This window comes from Raphanus sativus, chromosome 1 (assembly GCF_000801105.2).
Source record: "Raphanus sativus cultivar WK10039 chromosome 1, ASM80110v3, whole genome shotgun sequence".
Classification (NCBI taxonomy): Eukaryota; Viridiplantae; Streptophyta; class Magnoliopsida; order Brassicales; family Brassicaceae; genus Raphanus; species Raphanus sativus.
The window spans coordinates 4,981,885-5,004,094 of NC_079511.1; the positions used below are offsets into that span (position 1 = coordinate 4,981,885).

The following is a 22,210-nucleotide window of genomic DNA, read 5'->3' on the forward strand; positions in this document are numbered from 1 at the left end:
ATTGGTTACAAAAACTGTCATTCTCATGAAGCCTAAGGATTTGATTGATTGGCATTTCTTGTGGCTACTGGTTATGGTATTGCTCGATTGTTAACAAAACTAGTAAAACTCTATATTACATGTAATTCACCATATTGTACAACGACCGCATAGCGCAGTGGATTAGCGCGTCTGACTTCGGATCAGAAGGTCGTGGGTTCGACTCCCACTGTGGTCGCATTTTTACATCTTTTTGGAGTCATCTAATAGATTCATTCAAAATCAAATCACTTCAAATTCAGATTCAATACACTACTGGCCCACATTGTTGCCTCAACTCATATACATACAAATACAAGTTTATACATTTACATACTTACAACCCCTTGATAAAGAAAAGAAAAACATTACTAAACAAAGCTGCATAACCTTTACCTCTTTCTTCTAAGCGCGCCAAACTCCATATAAAGTTTTTACTTGCAATTAAAGAATAGTCACACACAGGTTTTAAAACTCCACTGCCGCCGGGGAAACAATCCAATAAACCAAATCGGTAACAGCAGTTACGACACCCAGCCATATATCCTCGGATCATTCCCACATCGTATAACGAGGCTAAAAACCCCAAACATCCCAAAGATGATTACAGATCCTAAAGAACGTTTAAAGACCATGTTAGGTTTCTAGATCCCGCTGAGGGAATTCAATTTATTGGAAAAGATGAAAAGATTTAGGACTCACCAAGGGAATAATAAAACAGGATGGGATGTTTTGCCAATATACAAATAAACTGTTCATTTTCGAGAGACCTGCGAAAGTTTCCGTGAATATCCATCATGTACGTAAGCAGGCCCATCAAAGCAGCAGCCTATATATATATAATTGTCAACAATAATCAAGAACAAAAGAGCAAGTCAAGATTCCAAAACACAGGAGCAACAAGAAAGAAGAGAAAGAGATATCGTCGACTCACAAACTGCCACATCAGAAACACATCCCAGGCGGAGACGTTATCATCAAAGGGCTCGTCAGGGATGTGAAGCTGAGCACTGCATGTGGTGCAGTTAGAGAAAGCAAAGCCTCCATCGTTGACCGATCGCCAACGATGGAGACACGAACGATGCACGAATTTCTGAGTGCCTTTGCACGTACACGGTGATATCAATTCATAGCCACCGCCGCCGCCGCCGCTGTCATTATTCTCATCCAGACAGATACGACAGCAAGCAGAACCACATTCTTCATCCTCCATCTCATCGGGACTTCCAAGCAGAAGAGCGGAGCCACTCAGCTTCTGCGGATCCGTGGGATGCAATTCTACTTCACCTTGCATCATTGATGAGACAAAACTGGAATAAGGTCAATGGGAGAGAGGGAGAGAAAAATCTGAAACCAGATCCCAAAGAAAACAGAGGTATGAAAATAAAATAGAAAATATGATTATACATTTATTTATAAGAGTATCCGTCTGAAACATTCAATAGCATCGGTTTTGAAGCAGCCTTTAAACTATAAGATACTAGAGATTGAAAAGTGAAGAATATAAATTTATAATGGTGTGATTGAAGCTTTCCTTAAGTTGTAATTACTTGACATCCACGTTAAAATACTGTAACACTGAAACAGAGTATCGAAAAAGAATTGACATGAGTCTTATTCTTTCTTATTACATCATCAACATATTCTCTCTAGTGTGATGATACGATAGAAAGTGAAATACTTTTTGAGTTATTTAAGCCATGGCTTCTTCTTGGTGGGTTCGAATAACGACATCAGAAGTTGGACGAGCGATGCACGTGAGAACAAACCCATCGGCGACCTGGTCATCGTCTAAGAAGCTCTGGTCCGACTGGTCAACCGAGCCGGAGACTACTTTCCCGGCGCAGCTCGAGCAGGCTCCCGCACGGCACGAGTACGGCAAATCGATTCCTGACTCCTCCGCCGCGTCGAGGACGTATTCGCTTTCGTCGCACTCCACTTCCTTATCTCCATCAGGTGTGATGAACTTGACCTTGTAGGCAGCCATGGCTGTGACGCGAGCGGTGAAGGAGGAGGATTTGAGGCCGAAGAGGGATTGTGTGTTGCCCGCCGGGAGAGATCTGAGGCTGGTTGGTGTCTGCTTGCGGCGGAGGAATGATGTGCTTACGATGGCGCTGGAGAGAGCAGTGGAAGCCATTGTCTGAAAGAAAGATGATGACACTCTTCTTCTGATTTGTGTTGCTTTGTTGAAATGGCATGAGAGTGGTGTAGAGAGAGAGGATTATAAAGAGATTGAGATTTTGAACATTATCCGCCACGTGGCGCACGATATGTGGTGCTTCTGTTATCTTCTTGAGCGTATTTGTCTCTGTGTGAGTGTGTTTTACATGTGTGCGTTGTTATGTACTTATGTTGGTGAGAATTAGTTAATATGTGGTTGGGCTTGGGACAAGTCACGCTATTAGAATACTTGGACTTGGGATGATTCTAGACTTGTCCAATTGGCACACACATTCCAAGTGGAGTGAAGTCATAAGGAACAGGGGAAAAAATTACAGGTAGTAGTAGTAGTTGTGTTGTTGTATATTACACCCACTCAAATTCTAATCTAAATAGAAAAAACAGTTCACTTACCAAATTGGGAATAAAATAAGACTGACAAAAAGCCCCCATTGAAGGATGATACATGTATATATTCTCCCTCTCTACTGCTTTTTTATATAGAGATGTATGTCCACCATAACAAGCTTCCTTCCTTCTCAACTGGATGTTTTTTTTCCTCTAGTCGCATTTGATGTTTCTGTAGATTCTCCTCACAAACAGGTTTGATCCCAAGAATCCAACAGCTCCTGCAAGATTTTTCACAGGAAGAAAAATTTACTCAAGACCAGGAGTAACACCAAACCCTAACTTTGAAGAGAGTTAGAGAAAGAGAGCTCACCGCAAAGGATTCCAAGGCCAAGACAGAACATCATGGTGTACCCAAAGTAGAAGCTTGTCTGGAAGAATCCTGACATCTTCGTCTTCACGTAGTAGTAATAGATGGAGTATAGGTAGACATAGACGGCCGTTGATGCAGCAGAGAAAAACGAAGTCCATTGCCAGTGATAATTCTCTGCATTCAGCAGGAAATACGTTCCCACTATTGTCACACAGACCGTCACTATGACCAGAATCACAAACACCAGCAGCATGAATCCATACACGTAGTACACCTGTCAACACACAAAAAGGAGAAAAAGGTATCAGGCAACCAATAATTTTTTTTACTATTTACTCTATGATAAGCCAACACATAGTCGATCTACTAGGAGTAGTTCAGCTGCTTGGACTTAAGCCTACAAATCTAATAGAACTTCTAGGGTTTGGTTGAGGTTTACATCACTCATTGGTCAACTCTCTTTGGTTTGTTTAATTTTTTAAAAGAATAATCAGTTTTATAGCTTTTTTTTTCTAATCAAAGCAACTACTTTTACCTTGTAATTCCAGAAGGATGTGAAGACGAAGTACATCTCAATGAATATGCTTCCAAATGGTAGCAAACCTCCCATCAGGGAGACAACCGATGGAGTCAAGTACCATTTTTTCTCAGGGATTGGACGTGGAATGGTCTTCACACGGCATGGATTGTTTGGAGCACCACTCCAGTTTCTCCCAACGACTGTCCCGAGGAGGGCTAAGGGGAAGGAAATGAAACCCCAAATTACAAACACAACTACCAATGTCCCGAAAGGAATAGCCGCAAGGGATCCATAGAATATGGCAATTGTGTTTAGGATAAAGCCGATCCCAAAGCACAAAAAGGGGAAGAGAGATGCCGTGAGGACCATGCATTTGATCCAGTGCTTACCTGAAAACAATTAGACATTAAAATAAAATTTAAAAAAATTAAACTATCAAAGGTAACACATGATAGATCATACCCCCGCTTCTTGAGTACATTCCACCACTCACGTAACCAGAGACAAAGGAAGTCAGAGCATAGCAAACTATGAAAGTTGTGACAATTGCTCCTCTCCTGAAATAATCAGAAACAAACAAGCTGAGGTTTGCTGCCAAATATAAAAGCATACCAAAAGTACTACAAAGAGTAAAGAGGTTGGGACGTGAGAAGAAGATTGTAATACGTACCCAACATATAGAGTCCCAACGATGGCCATTAATATGACAAGAAGAATAAGCAACGCCAGCTGTGCACCTGTGCCGACAACAGCTGAGAGAAGAACTAAACCAAATGGTGGTCTGAACACATCCCCATGCACAAGTTTCCAGCCAGATTCTTCATTTGCATCCCGTTCCTGTGGCCAATCAATACGAACGTCAGAAGCCGAGAAGCGGTTTTACAGCCTCAAAAATAAAGAATTAAGTGTTGGACAAGCTGCCAAGAGAGTATCAATAGCGTAAAAAATCGTGCAGCTATGTCAAACAAAAGCTGAGGAACATCACCAAGCTCTCGAGATCATCATCTTCACGAGCATACTTCGCGTAATCATTTCTGAGAGTTCTCATCAATATCATTGAGACCAGACCAGTGAGAAAAATAACCATCATGAACGAGTTAAAGATGGAGAACCAATGGATCTGCAAAAAGGAGAAAAAAAAACTATAAAGCTTGAACAAACATTATAAAGAGATGAACACACTGTGAAACTGTGAACCAATCACAATCAAAGACAAAGCAAAAAGTTACCTGGTGCTCGAAGAATGGATAATCCAAATATACATCAAAACGGCGGGCAAATGTGACATTAGTTGGAATCCATTGAACAGAATACGTCAGATCAACTGTCCTCCCGGCTTCCAATGGCCTTGGGTTGTCTTGAGTGAGATTAACATGAATGATCTATAAAAGTAAATTAATAAGATCGCTGCACATGATGTTCACATTATTGCTTAATGCATTAGTGACAACCGACCTGGTCTTTGTTGTATTTGACAATAATGTTCTTATGTGTGTAGAGGACATGTTTGGCGTTTTCACCATTTTTGTCAGAATGCAGCTCACCAACGAATCCTACAATAACGATGAGACAGTATTAATACAATCTATAACTAAAACAGAAAATAATTAATTTTGGGATATTACAAGTAAAAAATATAAAAGCTCGTACCCCACAAAGGCAGATCATCTGAAGTTAGAACCACCCGATGAAAGTCCACGCAAATCAGATGCCACCCAAAAAAAAAAAAGTTGTGAGAAATAAGGTTAGCGATTGAAACAAGTTACCTTTCCAGGTCTATCACTATGAAAAATAGTAAAATTACATATCCTACAACTTCTATGATGTAAAAGATACTGTTAACATCGTGAAAATCCAATAGAGGGTTGTTTACGTTTGCATGATTAAAATGTAACATAAAAATGATATAGAATGCTATAGAAAAAGAAAAGGTCTTGAAAGGCAAACTAAGCAAATAAAAACATTATAAACTTTACAGAGTAGAAAACCGCTAGATGTTTTTCTCTGAAGAAAATAAAAATATTTGGTTACAAGCTAGTACAGCAGCAAAATATGTACAAGGGAAAGTGAAACATGCATACCCATAAAGAACTCAAACCAGTAGCTAGATTCGATGGCATCTTTAAAATGCTCGACTTTAGGTTCATCGAGTTCAAGCTGACAGATAACCTTCCTGTCAACATTTTCTGTGGAAAAATAAAACAAAACAAAAGAGATAAATGTAACTGTAACTAGAACACAGCTAAGATAACTAGTAGGTTAAAGATGGGGGAATCAAAAACATACTCAAGAACTTAATGGGGATCTCGCTGTCAATGAGCTCATTGCCACCAAGAACTTCACCAAGACCACCCCATTTGTGAACATCGTTTTGAGAGGGGCGGCAAAAGGGAAGACTGTAATAGTTGTAGGTTTCTTGTGGATTGTTATATGGCCCAACTTTGTTCACCCACAGTGTAACCTGCTCATCCGCTTGATACTGGAAACACACAAAAATAAAAACAAAAAACAAAAACATTGACTTTGACAGAAACGTATAAATGATCTCTGATTATTCATAAAGAAGCCTAAGTCACAAAGAATCAACAGGAGTGGAGCTCCAGGATCCGACCCACCCGGAAAAGAACAGAACAACTCACAAACACCATGCAAAAAAATCACGAGATCTACAGACACATTACTCGATTCGAGCTGTATGAATAAAACTGAATGTCAGGCACAAGGAGATCCGAGTATAACCTTGTGATCTGAATCGGAGGCGAGAGAGGATGCGAAAATAGAAACGAGGAGAAGTAATACGGCGGCGGTGGAGGAAGAGGAAGACGGCATCGCGAAACCCGGCGGACGATCAGATCTGAGGAAGACGGAGACGGTGATGAGAATGCGTTAAGATAAGACCAATGAGTAGGATCGATTGATCTGATTCAAATTGGCGTATAATGAGAATACAGTGTCAGCTCTCTCTCGTTTCTCGGTAACGAGCGATCGAGAAAGGGAGAGAGACCAGACAGAGAAGAGAACACAGTGTTGTTGATGTTTGGTAGAGATCCTCTCAGTGTAACGCATTGGGTAATAAAAAGCTCATAACTCGTTATCAAATCAGTTAACTGGGCCTTGTTTGTTACTTTAAAGGCCCATATAAATTATTTTTTTGAGCACCAAAGGCCCAAATAAAAACTAGAGTGAATGGAATTTATTAGGATGGTAACTTGAGGGTCCCACTTTGTTAAAAAAAGGAAGCATCATGAGAGGAGAGATTCTTCCTTCATTCTCATTCTCATTCTCATTCTCATTCTGATCATCATTTATTATTGTCTGAAGGAAAAAAAGACGACGATTCTTACCTTTGGCTTCAAACCTCAAATCAGCTTTCAATCATCGTTATCGCTTTCCTTTTTCTCTGCGAATCACGAGATCTCGGAATCGCATCCGTGATTGTTTTTTTTGGTCCTTGTTCACGATTTTCACGTTAAATTGTCGTCTGTGCTTTTTTTAGCGGGTAGGAGGGGAAGCTGAATTTCAAACGAGAATTCTGTAGATTTTTTTTTTTTTGGGTTTTGGGTTAAAGATGGAGAAGTACGAGCTGGTGAAAGACATAGGAGCTGGGAATTTCGGAGTGGCGAGACTCATGAAGGTCAAAGACTCTAAGGAACTTGTTGCCATGAAGTACATCGAGCGTGGCCCCAAGGTCCCCCCCTCTCACTCCTCTCTGCAATCACTGATTAGCTTTAGCTAATTGTAGTGCTAATTCTGAGAGCATTAGGATTTGTTGTTGTTGGGATAACAGATTGATGAGAATGTGGCGAGAGAGATCATCAATCACAGATCACTTCGCCATCCTAATATAATCCGCTTTAAGGAGGTGGTGTTGACGCCAACTCATCTTGCCATTGCCATGGAATATGCTGCTGGTGGTGAACTTTTCCAGCGTATTTGCGCTGCTGGAAGATTCAGTGAGGATGAGGTCAGCTTCGAACAGAAGAATATAAAAAACATGCGAATCTTCTTCTTATAATGGTCCCTTTTCTCTTTTTTTTTTCCAGGCGAGATACTTCTTCCAGCAGCTTATATCAGGTGTTAGCTATTGTCATGCTATGGTAAGGCTGAGACATGAGTTCCGGAAGTTTGTAAAATCCCTTAGGTGTTTGAGCTCAACACTTCGTTTATTAATCTTGTGCAGCAAATATGCCACCGAGATCTGAAGCTCGAGAATACACTCCTGGATGGTAGTCCTGCTCCACGTCTCAAAATATGTGATTTTGGTTATTCCAAGGTCTCTGTCATTATACCAAGTTCTCCCCTTTTATATGAGATCCTCTTTTCTTTTTTCCTTCCCCCATTGTCGTAAAAGCATTGTTATTCTTCCTTTTGTAGTCCTCTCTACTGCACTCGAGGCCCAAATCAACTGTTGGAACTCCAGCATATATTGCACCTGAGGTCCTTTCTCGCAGAGAATATGATGGCAAGGTACTCTTCCTGCTATTTGACTCTTAGTCAATCAGGACATCATTGCTCGTTGCAATGAGTGTACATAAGATCTCTTCTTTCTTTTTTTTCTCTTTCAGATGGCTGATGTGTGGTCTTGTGGTGTAACTCTTTATGTCATGCTTGTTGGAGCATACCCTTTTGAAGACCAAGAAGACCCCAAAAACTTCAGGAAAACAATACAAGTAAGCTTTCTTCTTCTGAGCCATATATCTCGCGGGAACTATGCTGCCTGCCTGCCTCTTGTTCATCAATGTGTGATCTTGTTGTTGTACAGAAAATCATGGCTGTTCAGTACAAAATCCCGGACTACGTCCACATCTCACCAGATTGCAAACATCTCCTTTCCCGTATATTTGTGGCCAACTCACTCAAGGTATACACATCAAATCAAATGAGCTCCAAAATGTTTTATAAAAAGATGGTTTTGTGTGACAATTGAGCTCACGTTGTTGTTGTTGTGGCAGAGGATAACCATTGCAGAAATCAAGAAACACCCATGGTTCACCAAGAACTTGCCAAGGGAGCTCACAGAGACAGCTCAAGCTGCATTATTCAAGAAAGAGAATCCAACCTTCTCCCTCCAGACCGCTGAAGAGATCATGAAGATAGTGGATGACGCCAAAACGCCTCCACCTGTTTCCCGTTCCATAGGAGGTTTTGGCTGGGGAGGAGAGGGAGATTCAGAGGGGAAAGAAGAAGAGGAAGAGGTGGAGGAAGAGGAAGAGGAAGACGACGAAGATGAATATGATAAGACTGTAAAGCAAGCACACGCAAGTGGAGAAGTGAAACTCAGTTGATTTTTTATTTTGTTTATGTCTATGTAAGAATGAAGTTGCCGTTGGTTTGCTGAAACGTAAAAAGTATCTGCTTTCTTTTTTGTCTTTGCCAATTACAATGCTTTGGTGTGGGTTTTTGAAAGATTTGTAAAATTCGCAGTATAAGAAGAAGAGAGGTTGATTATGAGTCCTGTCTACAGGGTATGAACAATGTGACCTCATCTTGTAAATTAGATTTTTGTTTTCGTGTTCATACTCTTGTTTTCTCTCTTGCTGAATTTTATCTGCAAAGGTAGAGTAGAGAGAGAGACTATGTCTAGTTCAGAGATTACAGTATTTCAAACGTAACGTTTCACCCACAAAAGTCAATGCTTCTTTTTCTTATTCTTTATTCATTTCTTGTCGAATACTAGTCTTCCTTCTTCCTCATTTCGGGCGACTAACTGGTGCTGTATTGGGACTGAGAGACTAGGAAGAAGAGGAAGTGAATCATTGGAGTTTTTGGTTTCTGCTTTGCGTAACAGGAAACTTCTTGTTGGTCTAATGAAATATATTTATGTAAAGCGCATCTACAAAATGTTTCTCTCTCTTATCTACTCCGTGAAACAAAAAGTACATACATCTATTACATTTCTTATTTACCTCTCTGCCCTCTACTAAACTTCGGCTCAGATCGAGATTTTACCATCGTCCTTGACACGAAATGATGCTTAGACAAGATCTCCGCGATGAGCTGCCGACCAAAGAAATGAGATTGCTTAAGAATAAGGTTTCTTGTCGAGGAGTCAACAACATATCCTTGACCAGGCATCCATTGTAGTAGTTGAAGAAGCAATTCCTTTTTATCTGGCTGTGAAATGTATCGTGCAATCGCAACCTCAAACTGAACCTATAAAAACAGAAGCATATAGTTCAACTGTAATGTCTTTGCAAACAAAACGTGTGTTCCTGGTTGATTTATTTACCTGATCGATTTTGTGGCCAGAACCATGCAAGACCTTCAGAACATCGTTCACTAAATTAATATTCCCAGAGGCCATAAAAGCTCTGCAAAATCTCTTCAAAGTAGGCTGTGAGATCACCTTTGCATTGTCCTGATACAGAGTTTTGGCTTCACGCAATATACCAAATGTTTAAAAAAAAAAAAAAGAAACTAAGAGAGGGGTTTCAAAACCTTCACTATAACGTATGCGTCTTTAAGAAGTTTCCCATGGATTAGAGTGTGGAGAATTTTCTCATGCAGATCTTTGCATATAGTTCTTTTGCTGTACCTCAGCATATTGTACACTGAGAATGCCTCTGAATGAGCTCTAATTTTACCGAGATGGTATATCAAGGACGAACAAAGTTCCTGCAGATTTACAACATAAGACTTCACAGACATTTTGATAACTACTACTAAGAAAATGCAATGATGCTAGTTAGTTACCTCCTCAAGACGGTGGCCTTTACTGTGCATGTCAAGCAAGGTTTGGTACGCGAGCAGGTGCAGTTTCTCCCTGATGAAATATTTGATCAAGATATGGAAAGTGTTATAGTCGGGACTAACGGCTTCCTCGTCCATCTTCTTCATCATTCGCATCACACTTTCCATTTCTCCTGCTCTGCAATACGCGCAGAGCATCGTGTTCAGCATAACCAAGTCGCATTTTTCGTAAGTGGTCTCGGAGTCCCTCGCAAGTTGTTTTGCCTCCTCGAAGCGCTTGCTTCTGCATAGAGCAGCTATCATAATGCTGTTTGCATAGCCATCTGCAGTGATTCATAAAATTAACGCAAGCAACCGATGGAAGAGTAAAGAATGAGAAACATGAAAGCTAACTAACTAGTCATCATATAAAAATAAACATACCAGATTTAACGCCTTTGCTTTTCATATCATCAAAGATTGTCTTTGCTTCTTCTAACTTCCCCGTCTTTGAAAGGCCATCCATCAACATACAATATGGCATCTAGAGAACAAGATCATTTTAACGTACCATAAGAAAATTGCAGCCTATAAAGAAACACTATATGAGATTCAATCAATACGAGCCTATAAGCAATGTTTTCTATCATGTAATTATGTAAAGAATTACACATTTGCAGACAGGTTTATATTTACCCTTTTCTATAGAATATATAGAGAGCTTTACCTCGTTATCGGCGTAGCCTGCAGATTCAAGTTCAGAGAGTAATTCTCTTGACCTTTCAAACAAACCTCCTTTAATATACACCTTTAGTAAAGTTGTCATCATCACCTTGTTAGGCACTAATCCTACTGATTTCATCTCGGTCATCAGCTCATCAGCTTTCTTGTAATCCCCTTTCCAAGAATAAGAATTGAGCAAGGAGCTGTAATGATAAATGTTTGTCGAATGACCTTCAGCTTTCATCTGCGTGATAAAGCTCTCAGCTTCTTCACATCGACCGTTCGAAGCACAGATGGCTAAGACAGTCCCGTACATCACACCGTCCATCTTTATCCCATTACGTGGCAGCTCTCCGACGAGTTCCATAGCCTTAGGGAACCCATTTTTCACCTTGATGAAACCTGCAAGCAGCTAAATAGACATCAAAGAAGAAAGAAAAAAAAAACATATTATAGAAACTATACACACACAAAAAAATGTTGCATTTGCATATAATAATGACATTACCGTATTGTATGTAACAACATCTGGTTTAAGACCATCTCGCTTCATCTGATCAAACAACTTGATGCAGCTGTCAAGCTTCCCGTTCTTGACCAGACAGCTGAGGATGGAGTTACATATATAGACATTGGTTTTGGTAGTAGACTCGTCAGGGATGCTTTGGTATATCTCCAGAGCCTTTGAGACGCTTTTAGCTCCAACGAACTTGATGCAGCTGCTGTATGTTGAATCACTAACTTTTCCATTTTGTTGCATCCAATCAAATAGCTGCCCCAAAAAAACACAATAAAAATTAACATTTTTAAAATCTTTTATGTTTCAGTTAAACCGAGTTAACCTGTATAAGGTCATGCCAGCGTCCGGAGATTCCAAAATCACGGAGAATCACGTTCAAGTCTTGAACTTTCAGAACTCTAGCTAATCTGCAGAGAGGGCTATGGAGTATAATTAAGTGGACAAGAAAGAGAGAAGCAAAAAGACTAAAGAGAGAAGCTTTACTTACCTCTGCAGAGAGGAGAGGAAGTCAGGGGACTGTTCGATTTCGGAGATTGCGGATTTTCTCGTCAGGAAGGATTTGGAGTGAGGCTTTGTGCGTGGAGGTTGTTGTGCTGCTGCTACTACGGCCGCCGGTGGTTTCGCGACGGTGGTCGCCGCCGTAGGTGTTGTGAGAGTTCGTACGGAGACGACGGTGGAGTGGGGGAGATGGGGAGAGGGACGAGAGTTAGTGTTGAAGAGATGACGAGGACAGCGTTGTTCGAACCCCAGAACAGGCGTCTCCATGTTTCTTCTTCTTCGAGCAAGCTACTTACTACCTACGGGAGCAAAGAGTATCTTACCGGAACTGTGTTTCAGTCGAGTCGTGTTTCACGAGATCAAGCGGGCTTTCTGTTTCGGCCTCTTGGGCTTTAAACATGACTTAAGGAGTGATTGTACAACGGGCCTTACTGTTGGTTCATCATGCGTATTACTTTGTGTTTTTTTTTAACAGGAAAACAAAATTTGTAGGTTTCCAAGTTACATTAAAAGTTAAAACCACTAAGTTAATAAACCACTGTTACATTAAGACCTAGGGTTATACTGACATTTTTCAATAAGATGTATTTTTCCTTATAATTTATGGAAGAGTAACATTTTTTCTAACCTATTTTCTAAACTATATATGTATTGGAGAAGATAGGAAATAAAGAAAGAGTATTTGCATCTCATATACAAGAATTATGTCAATATTAGCGATGTAGGTTTTCATAGGAAAACCTAGGCATGGAAGTGGGCCTGCTTGGGTCTGGGGTGAATCAATTACGACACTGCCCTTCACTCTATATAATATACACATAATCGACAAATACTATAACACCATCATGACCATAGATTAGATAGTTAACTTCAAATACAGCAGTAATATGAATTGTTAGATGGCTATAGGAGCTTAAGAATAATTTTAGTAACCCAAAAAATTAGACAATCTAAACCCAAACTACAAACATTAAAGACTCAAAAAAAATTTTAAACCCTAAAATCGAAAATTTTAAACCATAAACCCAATGCCAAATTCATAAAATAATTAAGTATAAACCTTAAACCCTAAACCCAAATCATAACCATAAACACTAAACCTTAAACCCAAATCATAAAATTATTCTTAAGCTCCTATAGCCGTCTAACAATTCATATTACCGCTATATTTGAAGTTAACCATCTAATCTATGGTCATGATTCAATAACCGTCTAATATAATCGATGTTGGAACACGTTTGATTTTACTAACCATTATTGCTCATAACAAATCCTAAACTATAAATCATCCCAAAATATAAATCTAAAACTAAACCCTAAAATCTCAGCAGCAGAGATTAAACCCTAAATCATCAACCCAAGCACAAACAAATCAGTTCTGATCTCTAAATCCAACCGCTTAACGATAAATACTAGATCCCTAAACCCAAATCTGTTTATAATTTATGATTTGGGTTAGGATTTAGGGATTATGATTTGGGTTTAGGGATTATGATTTGGGTTTTGGGTTTATGGTTTAGTATATAGGTTTAATAAACCATACAAATTTAGGGATTATGATTTGGGTTTTGAGTTTATGGTTTATTATATAGGTTTAGCCGACTATCTTAGAAAATATCCATACAAGTTGTTAGTAAGCCGACTATCTTAGAAAATATCCATACAAGTTGTTAGTTATATATCTATCTAAATATTATAACTAAGCTTACATTTGTGGAGGCGTCAAGGTTCCGAACATGTCCCGCGTTGATACCAGTATTTTGGTTCTCTTTGCCGTCTTCACCGAAATCAATTTCAGAGTCAAGAGAGCAATCTTTGTGAACAACTTCAGTCAGAGCAGGTACAGCTTCCATCATGACTAACTGCAATGCCTGAACGAATCCAGGGAATGCAATTGTGTTATGTGAGAGCGATACCTCGTCCTTCTCCTTTATGCTACTTATAAGCATCTCAAATGATAGGTGACCTCAAGGATATGCGAAAAACTCATCAAGATCTTTTATCCTCTCCGCATGGACGGACGAGATTTTCGGTATGGGTTAATCAATAACTGGATAACATTTCATCTATCCTTGTTAAAGAATTTATTAACCGTCTAATAGGGTTTACTGTTTAGAATTAATGATTTCGGTTAGGATTAATGATTTCGGTTTGGGTTTAGGGTTTATGATTAATGGTTTGGGTTTGGGTTTAGGGTTTAGAATTAATGATTTTGGTTTGGGTTTAGGGTTAATGATTAATTATTACGGTTTGGATTTAGGATTTAGAATTAATGATTTTGGTTTGTCAAATACTAACATATAAACCACCACAAAAGATAAATTAATCATTAACTCTAAACCCTAAACCCAAACCGAAATCATTAACTCTAAACCCAAACCAAAATCACTAACTCTAAACCCTAAACCCAAACCGAAATCATTAATTCTAAACCCTAAACCCAAACCGAAATCATTAATCCTAAACCCAAAATCCCTAAACCCAAACACATGTCTTGTATACTAAAACCAAGTCTAACTGGATAACATTTTATCTAACCGGATAACTCTGTATTTATCCTATTTGAAGTATTCATTAACCGTCTAATTGTAGTCTGGAAAATATAAAATGTTATCCAGTTAGACTTGGTTTTAGTATATAAGACATGTGTTTGGGTTTAGGGATTTTGGGTTTAGGATTAATGATTTTGGTTTGTGTTTAGGGTTTAGAGTTAATGATTTTGGTTTGGGTTTAGGGTTTAGAGTTAATGATTTTGGTTTGGGTTTAGAGTTTAGAGTTAATGATTTCGGTTTGGGTTTAGGGTTTAGAGTTAATGATTTCGGTTTGGATTTAGGGTTTAGAGTTAATGATTTCGGTTTGTCAAATACTAACATATAAACCACCACAAAAGATAAATTAATCATTAATCCTAAACCCTAAACCCAAACCGAAATCATTAACTCTAAACCCTAAACCCAAACCAAAATCATTAATCCTAAACCCAAAATCCCTAAACCCAAACACATATCTTATATACTAAACCAAGTCTAACTGGATAACATTGTATCTAACCGGATAACTGTGTATTTATCCTAGTTGAAATATTCATTAACCGTCTAATTAGAGTAATATATTAGTGAGTTGTTAAATATCTAGCTAATATGTCTGTAAAACTAAACACTTGTTAAATGTTCAACAAGTAGTGGTTTGGTTAGTTAAAATGATTCCTTACCTATTATAGCCGTCTAACGGGTTCATATTACAGCTTTATATGAAATTAACCATATAACATATGGTTCTTGACCCTGCCAAAACCTACATTTCAAATTTGAGTCTTTATTGTTTGTATTTTGAGGTTTAGATTGTCTAATTTTTTGGATTGCTAAATTTTTTTTTAAGTTCTTATAACCGTCTAACAATTCATATTATCGCTCTATTTGAAGTTAACCATCTAATCTACGGTCCTGATGATGTTGTAGTATGGGTTGAGAGTGAAGGGTAACATCGTAATTGACTCACCACATACCCAAACAGGCCTAATTCCATCCCTAGACTTTTTCCATGTTGCAAATTTCTGTATAATTTTAGTATATGTACCTAATTGACTCATAAAGAAATGAGATTCTTGGGAACGAACCGTACGGCAGGAACCGACAAGGAGCAGCACAGCCCCACTCCTACTTCTCTTCATACGTTTCGTGACACCCACTTCACCACTTTTCTCACTTTTCATCATCAACCTCTTCTTTTTTTAAAAAAACAACCATCAACCTCTTCTTAAATATCTATTCCAATTCCATTTTGTTCTTCTTTCGTAGTGAGATACTTTAATGTCATTGCAATTGCTTATTTAGTCCCGAAGCAGTTTTGATATATATCGAAGTTGATTTAAAAAGGCACTATATATATATATGATTCATATTAAATGGAAATTATTCTAATTAATCATGTTGAGACTTTGCAAAATTTGCAATTCTAGTTCATGCCATTGGAATACTATATTTTGCATTATACTGTAGCATATGCATGCTAATTATATAAAGAAAACATTGTGGTTAATTTCTTTTAAAGGGTGAATTTATGCATATCGATCATTAAATTACTATCAGACGTTTATTTCATATATGAGTTGGAACCTTACTCTCCCGACCTCAAAATGATATTTTGATCATGAGTTAGTTTTTGGACGAATATATTGAAGTGGTACGTGTATAAATCCTCAATAGAAAAAAACAATTCATAAATGCAAAAGCAAACAGATAAAAAAATTTAACAAGCGATGTAAAGGGGTCCATGTTTAATTAGCAAAAGGACAGCAATAAAAAAACCAGGATCCTATCATGCATGGTTTGTCTTGTTCGGTTGTGTTGTCATAATTCACGAAGTCGCCGTCCCTTTTAATAGCACCGCACAACATCGTTGTCGTTTTTTGTTTCCTTTTTTTTTATCAAATCGTTGTCGTTCTTTGTTCATATTTTATTTTCTATATTTTCCCACGTCAACATCGTTCATAGCTAAATTTAGTTATATATTTGAAAACCTTCAGCAGAAAAATATATCTGGTCGGGCTTTCTTATTTACTTAGATAACTAGATCTGATCCTGGCCGGTGCAAATGTCGTCTAATTCTTTTATACAGATTTTTTATTTGGTTTCTAAAATCTATATTTGAAGAAGTATCGGAGAAGTAAGATACATAAACAGAAGATCTTTTTTTGCAGCTGATTTTAGAAGAGACTTTTTTTTTTTTTTTTTTTTTTTTTGAGAAAAAAGAAGAGACTTTTGTTCTACTGTCATTCTTCACAAAATCCTGAGCGCTAGGAGTGGTCAACTTTAATTTATTTGTCTACATCAAGTACTTTGATTTATTTGTTCTCTGGGTCGTGCGTGCTATGATTTATTTCAACGTAAAACCTCGTGCATGTAAATATGATGATCAACATGGTTGAACTTTTTTGTTGCTTTTGTCATCTTTTCTTTTTGGTTGAAACATTTTTCCGTTTCGTCTCACATTCAATTGAATTCTATTGAAAAGTATAATTATTGTTCAACTATTCTAAGATTTTTTTTTGTTGGGCTTAAACGTCAAAATGAATTGGTTGAACATTTACAAGTGTTTCAAAAAGTGTCTCAAAAAAAGAACATTTACAAGTGTTTTAAACTTTCCAATGTTTTTTGAAATGCAACGTATATTATTCATGAACGCGTATGTAACTCTACAAAACACTTTTTTTTTGCGATACAACCCATGCAGTAACTATATTTTGAGGAAATAGTACCGGTGTTTCTTGGGAATAAAGCTTTTATTCGGTGGAGAGCCTTGCGAATATTATAAGTCTATTCAGACAAGCGTATAAATCCCAAATATAAAACTGTTTCCAATGGATTACATTCCCTTCTATTATTCGTGAAAATACGTTTTGATATGAGTATGTTATATGAGATCAGTAATTAACAAACGTCGTTCGAATCAAATATGGATTTGATTATTTGAACCTCTGGATGATTTGACAGTTGTATAATTATATACGATAACATAGATTATCCAAACTAATAATTGATCTGGCCTAAACATTAGTTAGATAACTTAAATAAATTATTGATTGGTTTGACCGTAACGTATCTGAGTAAACAAACTCATTTCGTTACTATATACTATGGATACTAGTCCTTAAAAAAGGTATTTGTAATAAATTGGTTGTTGGACGTATCAGAGATCTCACATTATTTTAGTATGTTCACATTATGTATACTAACAAATTCGATTTTCGCAGTTGGAAGAATCGAAGTACACGCTAATCATCAAAACATGAAGATTACTAGGTGTTATTATCATTTTAGAAATATACAACTGGAATAAAATGGTTAAGGATCTCTAGATTAAATATATATATATATATTGAAAGAGTTTCACCATCCGCCATTGTACTACAAATCATTTGACTATAAAATTTCATGCTGATAATTAAAATACAATTAAGAATATTAGTTTTAATTTAAGTAGTGTTTTGCCAATATACTAAGTTACGAACCCCAACGAATCACACTGTTTGAAAACCAAGCGAAATTTAAATCTGCTACCTCGAAGAAAGATATTAGCAATATAATAAAAACAACTGAAATTTTTTTTTTTTGGTGCGAATGTTAAATAACAACTGAAAATTTGCAATTTAGTGATTTGTTTTCTTGCTGCAAACTATATCATAAACCATATATACATTCAAAATTGAGAGATTACGTATGTTTAGGTGTAGAAGGTCAACAAATTTCGTAACTCGTACTTAAATCCAAGAATCCTGACTTGCATTTTGTCATGTCAATTTTTTTCTTCAATTCCATTTGATTGACAATCGAAAATAAATGTCAAAAACAAAAATATAACTTACATATATTGTTGTTGTTGTTAGATTTTTTTATTAAAGAAAATTTTAACAAAGAAAAAGACTTTTTATGTACTTATTTGAAATATGTGCCCATCATTTATATGAACCAGTCAATATATTAATAAAAGATTTTCTTAAACAGAAGAGAGAGAGAGAAGAAAAAAAACATGTCGCATAAATTCGCTAAAAAAGGAAAAAGAAAAGAGAAGCTGTTTTTTTGGACAAAAGAGAAGCTGGTTTGAATGGAACATAGGTGCATGCGGGAAACATAAATATTTTACAGTAACTCAGAATCAATTCTCAAACCTCTCAAACCTCTTTGCTCAATCTTTGGGTTTCCTCTTTCTTCTTGTCTCTTGTTAAGATTCGTCTGGGTGAGTACTCTGCGTATTTGGGTGTTTTCCTGAGTTTGATTTTGTTTTTTTCTTTTTCCTTTTTTCTCCGTCAAAACTATGAATCGTCATGTTCTGAGATTCAAGCTTGAGACTTGTGTGTATTAGTTAATCGAATGATTTTTAGCTCTCTATCTCTGTTTTCAATCTATTTGTTTGGATAATGAAATTTGAATGGAGCAGCTCTTTTGTCCTTGTATGGATTTGGTTGAGTACTGTTTGACTTTCTGAGTATTTTGATCAATCCTACGAGTTCCTGATTGCAAAAATTTGATCTTTTATTCTCCTACAGAAAAAAAAAGTGGACCTTGTGCTCAAGAAGACAGCTTTAAACATCATTTTGTAAAAGGGGATGAAACAGATGTTCTTGTATCCCTAAGCCGAGATGGATACAAGGTGTTGACAAAAACTGAGACATCATTATTCGTTTCCTAGCTTAGCTTGTTAAAGGTTTGATACTTTCTTTTTGTGTAGTAGTAGTATCCTCAGCCCTCCTGGAGAAAGAGAAAGAGAAAGAGAAAGAGAGTTCTCAAACGGTGATTTCTACTCCGGTGAAGTCAAAGGACTGCTTCCACACGGGAAAGGAAAGTACTCGTGGTCAGATGGAACCGTCTACGAGGGAGACTGGGACCAAGGCAAAATCTCCGGCAAAGGCAAGCTCACCTGGTCATCCGGAGCTAAATACCAAGGAGACTTCTCCGGCGGCTACCTCCACGGTATCGGCACCATGACTTCGCCAGACGAGTCTGTTTACAGCGGAGCGTGGAGGATGAACGTGAGGCACGGTCTAGGGAGGAAAGAGTACTGCAACTCCGATCTCTACGACGGTTCTTGGAAAGAAGGGTCGCAGGAAGGGCGTGGCAGCTACTCTTGGACCAACGGGAACAGGTACATAGGGAGCTGGAAGAAAGGTAAGATGTGTGGGAGAGGGGTGATGAGGTGGGGGGATGGTGATCTTTTCGACGGGTTTTGGTTGAACGGGTCTAGACACGGCTCTGGTGTTTACAAGTTTGCTGATGGGTCTTTGTACTTTGGGACGTGGTCTCGTGGCGTTAAAGACGGGAAAGGGATCTTTTACCCTGCTGGGAGTAAACATCCTTCTTTAAAGAAGTGGTGCCGCTCGCTCGAGTACGATGACACTGGGAAGTTTGTACTCTCTCGTAGTAACTCCTCGATGGGTGTTGATGAGATAAGGAGTCTGAGCAATGTGAGTCGAAGTCTTTCCATGAATACTTTAGCCTCTGATCATCCAAGAGACTTGACATCCAAGTCTGCGAGGACTTTTGGGTCGGCAAGGCAAAGCGAGGGGGGACAGGATAAGAACCGTATCGCTTACGAGAGGGAGTACATGCAAGGAGTTTTGATTAGAGAGAGTGTGATCACGAGTTCTGTTGACAGGTCGCTCAAGATTAGACCACCTTCTTCAACAGCTCTTAGTAAACAAGTCAGTGCGAGGACTTTCATGACGTTTCTTACCGGGGAACATAATTATCATCTGATGCTTAATCTCCAACTTGGTATCAGGTAAAACTATATCTACACCCTAAAAAGTCTAATGACCATTACATATGTCAATCAACACAAGAACTCATTGGAAGTTTTATAGGTATACTGTGGGGAAAATCACACCAGTGCCAAGGCGAGAGGTACGTGGTTCTGACTTTGGTAAGAAGGCCAGAACGGTTATGTTCTTCCCCAGAGACGGCTCTAATCTTACGCCTCCGCACAAATCTATCGACTTCTCTTGGAAAGACTATTGTCCTATGGTTTTCAGGTAAAGACAGATTTTTTCAAGCATATAAGATTTACCAAAATAATAAATGATTGGTTTGTTCATTTAAATTGATATTATGTACTTTTTTTTTTCCAATGAAATGTGTTAGGAATTTGAGGGAAATGTTCAAGTTAGATGCTGCAGAGTACATGATGTCTATATGTGGTGATGATGGGCTGACAGAGATTTGTTCCCCTGGTAAAAGTGGCAGTATCTTCTACCTTTCTCACGACGACAGATTTGTCATCAAGACATTAAAACAATCTGAGTTGAAGGTTTTGAACTAACTGACACACAAAAAAAAAGCTGTGATTTGATTCTTGCTTCTCTTCAACCAGCCATAGTGGTTTTTGGAAAGATTCTTAACATCCAGCTTTTTTTTTTTTGGTTTATAGGTTCTACTCAAAATGTTGCCAAGGTACTATAAACATGTAGGGGACCATGAGAACACACTTATAACCAAATTCTTTGGAGTTCATAGGATAACACTCAAGTGGGGGAAAAAGGTTACCCTTAACCTTTTATTCCTTAAGGTTATTTCATTGTGTTTCCACCTTTTATTTGTAAAATGAGTTTTTTTTTTTTGGTGTTTTGATAGGTACGCTTTGTGGTCATGGGAAACATGTTTTGCACAGAGCTGAAGATTCATCGTCGATATGATCTTAAGGGTTCATCACAAGGGAGGTTTACTGAAAAGATTAAAATCCAAGAAAAGACAACCTTGAAAGATCTTGATCTTGCTTATGAATTTCATATGGACAAGCTGTTAAGGGAAGCACTCTTCAAGTGAGCGCTTGTATCTTCTTCTTCCTGAAATCGCTTACAGTTTCTTGGTGCATTAATCTTAAGCATTTGAGAGTTTCTAATTGTTTGTGGAACCTCCTTGTTGGCAGGCAAATTTATTTGGACTGTGCGTTCTTGGAATCTCTACAGATCATTGACTACAGTCTTTTACTGGGATTACATTTTAGAGCTCCCGGGCAGCTTAACGATATCCTTGAGCCTCCTAACGCAATCTCAGATCAAGAGAGCGTTTCCTCTGTAGACGGTAGGTGTCAGTGTATCAAGAAGATATCTAGTAGTGTCCTAATGATAAGGTCTTAAGACACTTACCGTTTCATATTTTTATTTTCAGTTGGTGTGACTCAAGAACTCTCCATTCCACCAAAAGGATTGCTACTGGTGACTCACGAACCCAACTCCGTGAGTACTGCACCAGGTCCTCACATCAGAGGAAGCACACTCAGAGCATTTTCCGTTGGAGAGCAAGAAGTTGATCTCATTCTTCCTGGAACCGCAAGGTTTACTTACTTCCTTCTCTTTGCTTTCTTCATTTAACCATGCTTTATAGCTTAACAATGTCACTGCATCTACTGTCCTTTGTTAGGCTGCGGGTACAGTTAGGAGTGAACATGCCGGCTCAAGCTCACCACAAGCTTGATGAGGACAAGGAAGAGTCTGCCACAATTGAGCTCTTTGAAGTATACGACGTGGTTGTGTACATGGGAATCATAGATATTCTACAGGAGTATAACACCAAGAAGAAAGTGGAGCATAAATGCAAGTCTTTGCAGTATGATCCCTTGACAATATCTGTGACCGAACCCACCATTTACTCAAAACGCTTTGTCAATTTTCTACATAAGGTATTCCCTGAAGGGATGTAGGACTCCAAAAACAAAAACAAAAAATCATTCTTCTTCCATTTAAGATCATCTAGTTTTCTCTTAATACTTCTCTATACATTTGACATTGAAAAACCTCACTGTGAATGAATGTTTTGTAAATTTTTTATGTGCAATGAATGTGCCTCAAAGATGATGCTTTTATTGCATTTTGCAACACAGACTGGAA

At 38.0% G+C, this 22,210-nt stretch overlaps 6 protein-coding genes and 1 non-coding gene across 9 annotated transcripts; 3 read left to right on the plus strand and 4 right to left on the minus strand.

Moving 5' to 3' along the window:
* Positions 1-143: 143 nt before the first annotated feature.
* On the plus strand, positions 144-217 carry TRNAR-UCG (transfer RNA arginine (anticodon UCG)). Its single transcript has one exon. It is a non-coding gene; the product is annotated as a tRNA-Arg (tRNA).
* A 29-nt stretch (positions 218-246) lies between these two features.
* On the minus strand, positions 247-1,367 carry LOC108807472 (uncharacterized). The gene is made up of 4 exons (XM_057006657.1): positions 953-1,367; positions 721-847; positions 543-631; positions 247-486 (listed from the first exon to the last, which is right to left on the minus strand). The coding sequence occupies exons 1-3, from the start codon at positions 1,313-1,315 to the stop codon at positions 543-545; spliced, it is 579 nt and encodes a 192-aa protein (XP_056862637.1). The 5' UTR covers positions 1,316-1,367; the 3' UTR covers positions 247-486.
* Positions 1,368-1,513: 146 nt separating this feature from the next.
* On the minus strand, positions 1,514-2,225 carry LOC108807481 (ferredoxin, leaf L-A). Its single transcript, XM_018579771.2, has one exon. It carries the CDS (start codon positions 2,153-2,155, stop codon positions 1,712-1,714), a length of 444 nt encoding a protein of 147 aa, XP_018435273.1. The 5' UTR covers positions 2,156-2,225; the 3' UTR covers positions 1,514-1,711.
* A 253-nt stretch (positions 2,226-2,478) lies between these two features.
* LOC108807462 (transmembrane 9 superfamily member 1) lies at positions 2,479-6,475 on the minus strand. Its single transcript, XM_018579753.2, has 12 exons — positions 6,159-6,475; positions 5,706-5,898; positions 5,501-5,605; positions 5,070-5,087; positions 4,875-4,972; positions 4,649-4,801; positions 4,405-4,539; positions 4,090-4,256; positions 3,882-3,976; positions 3,435-3,808; positions 2,900-3,173; positions 2,479-2,807 (listed from the first exon to the last, which is right to left on the minus strand). The coding sequence occupies exons 1-12, from the start codon at positions 6,246-6,248 to the stop codon at positions 2,740-2,742; spliced, it is 1,770 nt and encodes a 589-aa protein (XP_018435255.1). The 5' UTR covers positions 6,249-6,475; the 3' UTR covers positions 2,479-2,739.
* A 201-nt stretch (positions 6,476-6,676) lies between these two features.
* On the plus strand, positions 6,677-8,936 carry LOC130510386 (serine/threonine-protein kinase SRK2A-like). Its single transcript, XM_057006658.1, has 8 exons — positions 6,677-7,107; positions 7,207-7,383; positions 7,463-7,516; positions 7,600-7,692; positions 7,794-7,886; positions 7,985-8,089; positions 8,182-8,280; positions 8,372-8,936. The coding sequence occupies exons 1-8, from the start codon at positions 6,988-6,990 to the stop codon at positions 8,702-8,704; spliced, it is 1,074 nt and encodes a 357-aa protein (XP_056862638.1). The 5' UTR covers positions 6,677-6,987; the 3' UTR covers positions 8,705-8,936.
* A 276-nt stretch (positions 8,937-9,212) lies between these two features.
* LOC130510390 (pentatricopeptide repeat-containing protein At1g10910, chloroplastic) lies at positions 9,213-12,149 on the minus strand. Its single transcript, XM_057006659.1, has 9 exons — positions 11,819-12,149; positions 11,654-11,738; positions 11,320-11,583; positions 10,816-11,223; positions 10,533-10,632; positions 10,113-10,432; positions 9,858-10,034; positions 9,649-9,777; positions 9,213-9,572 (listed from the first exon to the last, which is right to left on the minus strand). Exons 1-9 carry the CDS (start codon positions 12,094-12,096, stop codon positions 9,318-9,320), a joined length of 2,016 nt encoding a protein of 671 aa, XP_056862639.1. The 5' UTR covers positions 12,097-12,149; the 3' UTR covers positions 9,213-9,317.
* A 6,222-nt stretch (positions 12,150-18,371) lies between these two features.
* LOC108805485 (phosphatidylinositol 4-phosphate 5-kinase 7) lies at positions 18,372-22,148 on the plus strand. Of its 3 annotated transcripts, none has more exons than XM_057006660.1 (10): positions 18,372-18,564; positions 18,875-18,978; positions 19,057-20,106; positions 20,189-20,356; positions 20,466-20,631; positions 20,752-20,862; positions 20,955-21,142; positions 21,250-21,404; positions 21,492-21,657; positions 21,744-22,148. In XM_057006660.1, exons 2-10 carry the CDS (start codon positions 18,968-18,970, stop codon positions 22,021-22,023), a joined length of 2,295 nt encoding a protein of 764 aa, XP_056862640.1. In that variant the 5' UTR covers positions 18,372-18,564; positions 18,875-18,967; the 3' UTR covers positions 22,024-22,148. The 3 variants fall into 3 exon arrangements, with proteins under 3 accessions (XP_056862640.1, XP_056862642.1, XP_056862646.1); XM_057006662.1 differs by having other exon boundaries at positions 19,060-20,106; XM_057006666.1 differs by having other exon boundaries at positions 19,063-20,106.
* Positions 22,149-22,210: the final 62 nt, after the last annotated feature.